Source organism: Cataglyphis hispanica, chromosome 7 (assembly GCF_021464435.1).
Source record: "Cataglyphis hispanica isolate Lineage 1 chromosome 7, ULB_Chis1_1.0, whole genome shotgun sequence".
Taxonomy (NCBI): Eukaryota; Metazoa; Arthropoda; class Insecta; order Hymenoptera; family Formicidae; genus Cataglyphis; species Cataglyphis hispanica.
In genome coordinates this window covers 8,432,931-8,445,042 of record NC_065960.1, presented here as the reverse complement: position 1 = coordinate 8,445,042, position 12,112 = coordinate 8,432,931, and the positions used below count along the sequence as shown (strand labels likewise).

Below are 12,112 nucleotides of genomic sequence, written 5' to 3'. Positions count from 1 at the left end.
AAAATGATGTAAAAAGTCTTTTTATCGTTGTAATCGAATGTGTATGTGTAAAACGGATTAATATAATATACGATTGTGAATATACATATCAATATCCGATGCAATTCAATTTTACTAATCCATTATTTGTTTGAAATTCAATCACTGATAAATCATCCATTTTCGAAAAAGTCGGAAATTTATTATCAATATAAAATAAAATCATAGTCATCTGAAAAAGATATCTGTATCATTGCAGACATATATGATCCGCTTCCGATATTGGAATAGCGTCCGTCGTTTGCCTATTTTCCTTGAAGCTGCACGGAGTAACACCGTTGTGTGAGAAGTTTTCTCCTCTTCGACAGACTATTCGGCATGAGAAACAAGAAGAAAAGTGTGTGGCAGAACGGACACGAATGGAACTGCTCCAACGGCGGGAGAGTTTTACCGTAATATTTGAGATCATTTGAAATACTTTCAAAGAGTGGGCTTGTGTCCAGAAAAAGATAAGGGAGAGAAAGAGCGAGAGAGTAAAGAAGAAAGAAAAGAGTGCAGAGACATCGCGTTCCGATTTCCATTCCGAAGGAAAACCTTCTTGCGCGATAGATTCACGTGCTTTCTCTCTTTTATGTCTACATATTTTTATCTCTTTTCTATAGGTACAGTATGCTCACAAGTTTGTAAATCGATACAGTTTAATAACTTTGTTTGAAAAATATCCGTTGAGTATCTTTTATAACGCGAGCCGTGCTATAATTATTTTGTTTGATAAAATAACAATGCGAACTATCGATGCGTTCTTGAAATAGATATCTAATTCTTTCACGTATATTTCAGTATATTCATTATCGTAATCTCGTGTCACTTTCAGCGAATTGATTTAATTATAATTTCCTAAAATAGATTTTTTTATTAAATTATCTTATACAGGTCACAATTTAAAATTTTCTTAATCTTATATCTTTGGATTTCATATAATATCCTATATATACTTCTTTTCTTATTAATAAATTTATTTATTTATTAATACAAAAACTCAATATTTGTCTACAAAGTTGCATTGTTAAGAAATAAGAAAATGTCACATTATTAAAACACGACTGTAATATAAGAACAATATTAAAAAATTAATCAATACCTCAAAATTAAAAAAAAAAAAAAAAAAAAAATTTAAGAATTTTCGTGCATTTGCATTATATTTGCTTTAGTTTTGTTTTAAAAGCTTTAAGTTTCGCTCTTCTAAATCCGACTATCACCGTCTCCTCTTTTCCCGGCCTATCGTTTCTCTTTTCGCGTTTGTCAAGGGCAATGACAGGATATTAAAGTAGAAATAACGCGTAGACTGCAGACTGTAAATATCCGACTGTAGTGCTCGGCTTGCCTGACGTTCACAATGAACAGACGGATAAGCCCCAGCCAAAAGGATTCCCGAGCCGGACATGGACGGCTGAGAATCTCCGTCGTCCGTATGAAAATGCACCGCAAAGTTTATTGCATGCTCGCCGGTCTATGAAGTGCCGGTCGAGATAATAGCGTTGATGAGGAAGATATAAATTACTTGGTGCTGCGAATAAATGACAAAGGCGGCGAGCTGCTGTTTTCTTTTTTTTGCATTGACGTTATCGTAATTGCGCGAGTTACTCGGGCGTTCATTTGATTGATCGAATTGACACGTTTTATGATAAAAATATGCAGAGTTGCAGCAATAATGCATTTTATAATTTTTATAATTTTTTCGTCCCTATTTTGTGACGTCTTAACGCACACATTTAAATAAGTGATAACGAAAAATGCATTGGAATATTTTTGCAAATGTATAGACAAGATATGCATGTGTCTTTTTCATAGAGAGAATAAAACATATGCGCACAATTTTCCGAGATGAAAAACATCTCGAAAATTGCATATTTCCTTAGATATTATGCTAATAAAAAGTTTTACAGAAATCTTATATTCCTTGTCGGAATAGCCGCGAAACTGAAGTAACTTCTTGAAAATTTAGAGCTCTAATATAGAGGGACTACCGGAGAATTTATGAATTTCAACGATGAAAGGCAATATCATGCGGCTATTCTTTATTGTAGCTAATAAAGAAGGCTTTAGGCCAAGGTTTATACGGAAGTTGCTTTTTTCTTGCGATTAAATCATTTCTGTTACACTCGAAACATTTTAATTGATAAAATTTGATAGCGAAAACGCATTGAATTTTTTGCACAAATTCTAAACAAAAAGATAAACGACTAAGAAAATTGCAAACTCACTTAACTGTAGCGTCCATTTTATTGTTAGACTTCTTTGATGTAATTTTATGATAAAAATAGGACGGATAAGTAACTAATTAAATTGGATCTGTTTATAAACGAGATAATTTTATCTTAAAATGCTCCAAAAGAGAAAGAAGAAGTGAAAAAAATATGTCTCTTTTTGATACTTTTTATAAATAAATAATATTTTATAAAATTTTTTTTGGACCTTTTTTCTTCCTTTCTAGAAATTAAAAATTTCATAAACTAAATACTGCGCCTATGTTTGCAAGAAAATCCGTCCTTATATATGGCTGTTTAATAGCAGCGGCTTTCGGAAAAAGGCGGAAAAAGACGATTCTGCATGGTCGAGCAAGAGGCGCGTAACTGACGTTTGTCAGAAATAGCCGAAACTACATCGAGCATAAAAATATTTGGAATCGTCACAAGCTCTTTGACTTTGACCCGGATCGAACATTTCTCGACGCTCGATTTTCTGGGAAAACCTTGTTTGCTGCGAAGAAAAAAAGGATAGGATGAATACGGGAGATATGAGAAGATCGTAAGCGAGAATAAAGAAAAAGAGAGAAAAAATCGTAAATGCTATGCGGAGACTTCATCGGTAGTCTGGCTGGTGAATTCTCTCGTAAAAGTGAGCCCGAGAGAGTAATAAAAGGAACGACAGATAAGCCGCTTCGTATTGCCTTTCGATCGATGGCATGTTGCATTGACGTATGTGCCGAGCGAATTCGCGCCGAACATTTTTCGATGACATAATCCTCGAATTCCTCGCCAATACGTAATCTAGGACGAGAATATCCGTAAGATTTTTTTTCCTTGCGATAAAATAGATCGAATTAATTTGACAATGTGTATAATTTTTTTATTTCTTTTAAATAATTGTAGATTCCAGCGCGAGGCTCTGCTTTTTAGGCCGAATTTACTTAAAATTTTCAATGGATTAAGATTTTTCGTTTATAATATCGTTCATTTTGCAAAACATCCTTCGGACAACAGAATCCACGTTGCTAAACTCCTTGCGCCAAAAGCCACTCTTATCGCATTTACATCTACGTCATCAACACGCCCGCGCTCACGCTCACGCATTCACGTCTCGGTTCAAGAAACGAAAAAGAGGGGGGAGAAGGGCGATTCGCACACACGACCACGAAGAGGTTCAACGACCTGCGGGAATGCCGATACACCGGCAAAGGCTATCGTTTTAAACCGTGTTCGGCAATCTCGTAAGACTCTTCGCCGTTGCTGTACGTAGAAGCGTACTTTTGATAACGGCGACCACGAGAAGGGATTATGAGAGATCGGTGGCGAGCTGTAACGGGATAAAGAGACATGTGTACAAAAAACGGGTGTGCACTAAAATCGATATAATTTTGGTGAGCTCGGATCATGGATGCTACAAGAAAGATATTTTATGCGGTTTATCTCACATTTCATATGCTACAAATAAATATAAAAAATGCTTGCTTATTTGCATGTCTGCAGCATTGAAATTAAAACCTGTCAAAGTTGTACCGGTTTCGCTCATTGCGCGCTACCTGCAGGTATTTATAACCAGAACGGTTAACCAGTTCGCTACAAATTATACTTGACCTACATGTAGCAAGGCAACATCCGATCGTCTTCGATGATTGTCTGATAATGTAACGCCAAAGTCGCACCGCTATCATGGGAATGGGAAAACGAAACGTGGGCGGATAGATCGACTTTCCAGAATTGTTCCAGAACGGTTTCGTGGTGAATCGTAATTCGGAGATGAACCGGTTAAACGTGATTTTCATTCTTTGTTCTTGGACGAAGCGAGCCGATTTCATCGCAAAAGTTTCGGATTCGAAAGAGTTAAATGCGCACATTTGGATTTTGTCCTTCCCCTCGCGACGACGCTTTCACAAATCAATGCCAATCGTGGTAATCGCAAACAATGGCGTTAAGAGATCCCTTCTAGTCGGCATGCAGCAGAAAGAAAGATTAAGCTTTCGTCATCTTTCTTTATTTGAACTTTTATGATAAAAGAGCGCCACAAAATATCAGAAAGAGAGAGTAAGAGAAAGAGAAAAAAAGAGAGAGAGAGAATCAGTGAAAGAGGTCGGTGGCTACGCGTCCCCGAAATCAATAAGGATACCTACACGTCTGCGATATATCCCGCACGTGCTTGCGCGTTTCGGGACCTTTCGACATGTCTATAGGGTGGTCAACGTGTCAAGGGTGGAAAGACACCCTTCTCGATGACAAACTGCCCCATTCGTTGTAATCCACGCAAACGAATTCGATGCTTTCTACGTCATTGGCTATTGTAACAAATTTATACTTATGTATACTCATTATTTATCCTTGTTTCATTAATGTGGACGATGACATTATCATGTCACGTGTGTGTGCAACGAGATTCTTGCTCGTCGAACAATTAGAGAATTGTTTTTGGAAAAATAGTCATTTAGAATTTTGGAAAAATAATGCCAATAAATTTTTAAGAACTATATATTTCAACAAAAAATATATACACACAAAATAATTTCTATGAATTTCGTAAAACCATATATACATAAATCAAATTTGTAAATTATTGTTAACTTTTATTATAAAACAATTTCTGATTGTTTGCTGTCACGCATCCTCCTACTTGTCTACTTCAAGATCGTATTTCTTTGACACGACTCTGCCTTTGTCATAGCTTTAATAACTTAGTAAGACACAGAAACCTGAGAAAAAGAAACCCAAGGTGTGCCAATACATCATGCCGCTAGAATGCGTTTATTGGATTTTTCCCGACTAAATTACATTCCCCGCGATGGTTTATCGATTTGATTTTGAATTTTAAGGAGCGTGATTTCTTTAACGCTCCATGTTATTACAAAATAAGAGCATGATTAATAAAAAAAATTATGTAATAATAAATTTATAATACAATCTAGAAAATATATACAAACTGTGAAAATATATAGAATTATATAAATATATAGAAATATCAAAATATTTTAATTTGCACAATGGCCACACATGTGTGATGAATGGGATATTTCGAAATCAGTAATTTTCAAAGAATTATTTTGAATAAAACAATTTTTTTAATACGATATATTCCCGTTAACCGATAGTATTGGTACAATGTGCCTCAGCTGGATATCTCGCAAAAAAATTCGAACCACTATTTGACACCTCGTGAAAGCATCTCATATAATTGGCAATTAAAGCAGGTGGCTTTGACAATCTATCTATCCGCGATACTTGAAATCCCGCATGTGTGAACACGAAATTGTTCGCGCGGAATGTTCTGACTTCGGCAAATGAAGTTCCGTTAATTCGCGCGCTGCTTTTTTTGTTTCAACATCCTCTCGAAATAAACGCCATCCAATGATTTCGTTTCAATTTAAACTTGCGGTAAAGGATTCGAAAGATCCTTTGAAGTTTCCGCTGTAAATTTTCGTTTCACCGTAGCAAAGTGTCCTTTGAGCGGGAAAACGAACTATTACAAAAACCACACGAAACAACTTGCGTACTTTCGATTGACTGCCATTTTATGCATATCAAATTTTTTTAATTATTACCATGAAAAATTGTATTTAAAATGACGTTTTATAAGTAATTTTATATGTTTCTTTTTTTTTCCGTTTAAGTCTCGTTCGTGATTTATTCGCGATGACTATCTAATAATGTTTCATTATTCTCAGATTTTTATGATAAATAAAAATCTCTTAGAAGAGAGAAGAAATCGCACGTTCGTTAATTTAATCGTTTCCTGATTCCAATCTTTTTTATCCTTTTGAGTGCGTGCTTATCCTTCCCACTTGCGGTTCCGAATAGACTGGCATTAAATTCGAATAAAAGAAACTCTTATTATTATTATCATTTACTTCTATAGAGAGAGACACATTACGAGCATTCATTATCTTAAGTGTAGGATCATCAAAATAATGTACCGATTTTTAATAAATTTGCAGAAAGTATATGTAGGAATAATATAAATTACTCCAGAATTGGTTTAAATTTAACGATATTTAATTTAAAGAAAACTCTCATAAATTCAGTAAAATAAGAAATATGAATTATGCATTATTGGATAAAACATTATTTGCATAAATAGAGTTAGTTGTTAAATTAATTAATTAGTAAAATTAGTTTGAGTAAATCTTGGCAAGAATATATTCTGATACCAATAGAATATATACCAGGATTCCCTTTGAATATATTAATTTTATCTCTAGGCAAACATAAATAACGTTCTCACTTGTAACATATGTGCAAATAAAACGCGTAAATACTAAAATAAGTAAACAAATAAATAATCATTTCTACTGTATTATTTATATTAGAAATAAAAAGCTTGCGTATACGCGTGCATAAACAAATTGCTTGCAAAGGCAATATTTAATATATATTTATAAATTGGATTCTCCATTAAAATAATTAAATTTATCAACAAAAAAAGAAATTTATTATAATTAGCCATGTTAGTAAAATATATAAACACATTAGTAAATTACGTGCATAAAAAAATATTCACAACACCAAAAAAAAGAAAAAACAATTTTCTTCCTAAATTTTATATTCTACATATCGCTAATTGTAATATAAAACATAACATCAAAAATATCAATACTCGATTGACTGTAGTATAGGCAAGTGACGAAGCCTCTCTTAACCAACCAAGCGTGATTTTCGCCTCATTTACGTCGGCCGTATAAATATAAATATTGAAGGGGCGAGATGAGATATACGCGCATTTACGGCATGTTACACTAAACCCTTCTTTGAAAGTCTGATCTTCTGTACGATGGGATATAACAATGGGGATTTGCGAAAGTGTGCATTAAGTAGGTACGATCGCTGAGCACAGGGAGGCAAGTGATTCGTCGAATTTACGACTCATTACATTGGATATTGCTCATATCCTCCGATTTCGTTGCCACAAATCTACAATTTTATCGTATTTATAAACGAAAGATTGATAATCGATGAGTATATAAAAATGTGTGAGCAAATTTTTACGAATCAATTATTAAAACCGATTATTTCCTTTTCCTTAAATATTGCACAAAAACTTTTTTAGTCATCAAGATGTCCAAATTCTATTTTATCCATGATAATGTTTCTACAAAAAATATAGCAATAAACATTGCTAGTGCTTTATTATTCCTGTATGCTTTTCTACAACGTATATCCTTTCAGAGTATAGATAATACATTAGTTAGCATTCTAATTAGCATGGCACGTAATATAGGAGAAATCCTGGTATCAGAATATCCTTGTCAAGATCTAGCTTAAAATCTACCAATTAACAATTATAATTGGAAGCGTGTTCATAATATATGCATATCTTTTCTCTAAATTTTTTAATAAATGTTAACATTTAATAATAGAGAACCAACAATTTTTGTAAAAATAAATAATTTCATGGTAATTCATTAAACGACAATCAATCATAAAAGAGAAAAAAAAAATGATAAGAGTAACTTATAATTTGATTCACATAAGATTCTAATAGTTTCAAGAATATTTCAAAATGATATACTATACGAGGCACTTTTAAAGTAGTATCACGGGAAAAATACCACGAGCAGCAACACGTACACAGACTTTTCCCACACACGTGCATCCGCGCACGTTGGAGATTAAGTTGGAACTTCCTAGCAGAGTTATTCTCGCTCGTAGGCAAATATTCAACTCTGATGAAACTCAAAGCCGAAATTTTGCTGATCCCTTCAGAGTCGAGAGTCATTACTGGGTTTACGGTAATAGAGGAGATTATAAAGACCGTTTGATTCCTTCAACGCATGATACTTAGTTCGAGCTAATTATAAAATGTATTTGCCGTTGATTTGATAATGATATTAAGCACTGATTAAACGCAAAATAAAATCATTAATAAAAAAAAAATATAATTACAAGATCGGGGAAAATCTGAATCAAATTGACGCAATATTTTTTTATATAAAACACGGTTGGAAAATCGGATATTTCAACATAACTGTGCTTTGGAGTAATGTTTAAATGTTTTAAAAAGTTGCCAGCAGGAATCTATGTAGTTTCACGCTCATCTCGTATACAATTTGAATATAAAACTGGCGGATTCATCATGCATGCAAAACGGGGAAACAAACAAGGCGAAAATGGGAGCGCTGGTATATGGTTGCGCGCCATTATCCTAGGATCTTATTGCTTCTTATTATGCGAGCAAGCGTGCTAGAATAATTCGTCTTGCCGCGCATTACCGGAAAGAGCGAGTTTTACTATCGCCGGAAGGAAAACAATGTCACCTCAGACGCATAATTTCCTACCCTCATAAAATAATAATATCTTTACAAAAAGGATGGAAAATTAGAAGTTTTTAGTGTATGCGGGATCACGAGAGAAAGTACTTACCCTAAGAATCTCCAGTTGGGATCGTACAAAGTCCGCGCGACTGGCAATGTCAGGAATCGCCACAGGAAACGAACCCATGTACTGTAACAGAAAGAAGTTTTCGTGTTAGAGCGATGCATTAGAAAAAGTTTACTATATAGATGTAGCTTTCACTTTTACATTTCTCTCTGAAAGAATTTAGAAATATTTAAAAGTGTGACAAAATTTAATTTGACACATAATTGTAAACTAAAAAAAATTATGTACGACAAATATGTGGCAAATTGGAAAATTTTTTCTCTAAAGAAAATGTGTGTTCATTATTGTAATTAAAATACCTTCGTTAAACACGCCTACCATCCCGCTCCTCGCGTGCTTAATAACAATGTTACATGCGTTCGCGCATATAACATTTTCCATCTAATGTATCTCTCTTAAATCTATTATATTTTTGCCGAGAAGTAATTATCAGCTCGTCGACGTAACTGTGGTTCGAAGGGTCGTCAGCCCAGCCCAACGGAAAGCTGCCAGACGGCAAAGTCACATAGCACGACGACAACTATAACGCCACGCACACGACGTTGAAAAACAATAAAGGCAGACATTGGCCTAACCTACGACAAGAATTTAATTTCCTTTTTCCGTTTCGAGGACGTTCGCACACCGGAACGTGTGCCCTCCTTCTTCGTAGGCCCGCTATTTCCTTTCAATAGTGAATTTGGCTAGCGATCATTCCTACCCTCGCGCGCCTCAAAACGAAATTTTCCAAATTTCGTTTCTACTCTTGATAGATAGATAGATAATCACTTTTCTTTCGACTCAAAAAAGGTCACTAAAATTTTTCCTAAAAAATTTCTGACTTAAAATACGATTTGCTCATGTTTGTAATACTCTCTAATATTCCTGAAAAAAATACTTCTCGAAATAAAAAACAAAAAAATACATTCATTATATATGTGTAAGATTGTTGTGTCTCAGGCACTAGCGTATCTTTCGCCTGGCCAAATGTGTCTCGTAACGATTATATGATCGATAAAAATAGCGACCCTCTTCAAACAACGACGATAAATAAAAACCTAGGGGGTAGATTCCAGGGATGTAATAAATAAGAGTACCTAACGCAATTATGTGCTTATAGAAGGCAAACACATATATTCCCTTCCCATAAATCAGAAATTGCTAGATATTTGCAACTAATGAGAAAGAGTTATAATTTCAAATATAAAGTACTAAAAATAAATCAATATAAAACAATGGAAAAGTTTAATAGAAAGAAAATTACGAATTAAAGTATGGTGGAAAATAAAATGCACATGATTTACGATTCTCTCACGATTCTTGCGTTTGCGAATGCTTCCTAGCTGACAGCATTTTGATCGATAGATTTGTATCGCAATATAATCCTGGTTTTAATCCTGCCGGATGATTCTCATTGTTGTGTTTCATCGAACTTCGTCTCTGGGAGGATCTTCTCCCGGAATTGCTGGGATTTTCCTGAATTATTATGCCACTGCAGAAGAGCGACTGGATATCCACCGAGAGAATTCCAGAGGGAATGAATGTTTTATAAAAATATCGGGGTGGAATAAGCTGTTATTGTTATGAATACTGAACGTGATATTATCTCTTTTCCCTAACTATTCATAGGTCAGTATTGAAGAGCAGAGATACAAAACAATTTCAGTATATTCGAAATGAAAAACATATACATTTTTCTCATAAAGTATTTTTACAAAATTTCCTATTTAAATATGTTATTGTACACATATTTGCCAGAAATATTAATTTTACCTCACGTACAAAAAAGAAATAATTTGTAAATCTTTCTATCTCTCTAAAAATTCTTTTCTTAAATTTTCACACAAATTAATTAAATTTTTTAATATATCTTTTTTAAGTACGTCCATTTGTAGATTAAAACAATGAGTATTATCCTGTATGTATAATTCCTTCTGTTATAATTTTGAGATAAAAGTCGATTTCGCGCAAACAGCGTTGCTACTATTATTGCAATTACCGCATTTCCACTAGTGTGAGCAATCGGCCGTGCTAATATCTTGCAGGCATTAAAACGAGCATTAAAACGAATCGATTGAACGATCACGACAATCGAAGAATGTAAAAGCCTGTTTCTCCACGACACTCGCTGCCGCATGCTGCTGCTGCTGCTGCTGCTGCTGCCAATGTGAGGGATCGTTACGATTATTACGGCATCATAAATCCACGATATATTTCACGGTGGCGAAATACACTGGTTATTTTATTCGATCGTTTATACCCTGAGCTTGAGCTACGAGCTTCTTCTCCATATGCGTGTAAGTACAAGCCAGATGATGCAATGACGCTGTCGTTCATTTTTTGATTTAATATGCAAAGCAAGGCTATCTTATATTTGCATATTGTGTATGCTTTTTAAAATTAAATTAATTATGATAATAACTGCATGCACATATATAAGATAAAAAGAGATAAATAGAGTTTCCTCTAAATTAAAATTTTTTTAACACCAAACTTTTTTCTATGACTTCTTTTTCTCAATTATAAGTAATCTTGTTTTAATTATTTCTACGTCTCTTTAACGACACATTTTATTAATTGTTCGCCATTTTGTAGATCCCAATAACCAGCAAGTCGGACGAAATTAATCGTAACTCTTTCCGTGCTTTCATTTTCTGGCAAAATTGCGGCATACGAGCTGCCAACGAGCTCATTGACGGAATTTCGTCACTACAGCATCATGGAGTACCTAATTTCGTCCGAATGTTGGACCGAGAACACTTGTTCCACATTCGTTGAAGAACCGAGGCGCGGTTGCGCGGAAACCAACATGATTTGTTCTTTTACCGAATTCTTTTACCAAATTTTATTAACGCAAGAAAAATCAGCTGTTGCAATTTTTTTAAATTAAATTTAAATATACACTTTATGTGTGACCAATACTTCACTTGTACGGTAGCCATATATTTTTGTATTTTACTAATTGAATATTATTAATATATATTTTGTGTGCGTGTATTATACGTACCCATTACTTTAATTGCATTTTCTTTGACATTTATTCATTTATTTGTATTTTAAATATCTACATTACTAGCAAAATCCGTAACATTGGTTGGAAATATTAAATCCTGTCACAATCATATCGAATCATCATAAATAACGGAATATCATATTGATTGACATTTTAATGGATACTATGAGAATAGCATTCAACAGCTGCCGTAATATTTTATACGTACATTTACTGCGAACGGATGATTGCCGTTTAACAGTAAATCCGTTTATATCGCGGAAGGGATATCGTGAGAGATAAATCGTACATGGTCGAGATCACTTTCACCACTCGTTGAATTTTGCGAAATTATGAGGAACTCGAAACGAGGATCGATTAACCATCGCGTGCCAGAGGCGCAGCATACGTCGTGTCGCTATTCACTGTCGCTCTCGTGCGATTTGACTCAAGTATTTTCACGCCAACGGAGATGTAAATTTACTTGTAATTTTGAGGAAAGGAAATCTGTCGATATATA

General features: G+C 34.2%; 1 protein-coding gene across 11 annotated transcripts in view; it reads right to left on the bottom strand.

The window, feature by feature from the left end:
• Window positions 1-12,112, bottom strand: part of LOC126851232 (EGFR adapter protein-like) — an 87,618-nt gene that overhangs the window by 41,630 nt on the left and 33,876 nt on the right. For all 11 annotated transcript variants that reach the window (XM_050594960.1, XM_050594968.1, XM_050594961.1 and 8 more), the window contains one exon: window positions 8,604-8,684. In XM_050594960.1, coding sequence (XP_050450917.1) covers window positions 8,604-8,681 — 78 coding nt within the window. In that variant the 5' untranslated portion in view covers window positions 8,682-8,684. Of the gene's footprint in view, window positions 1-8,603; window positions 8,685-12,112 lie in introns of those variants that run through there.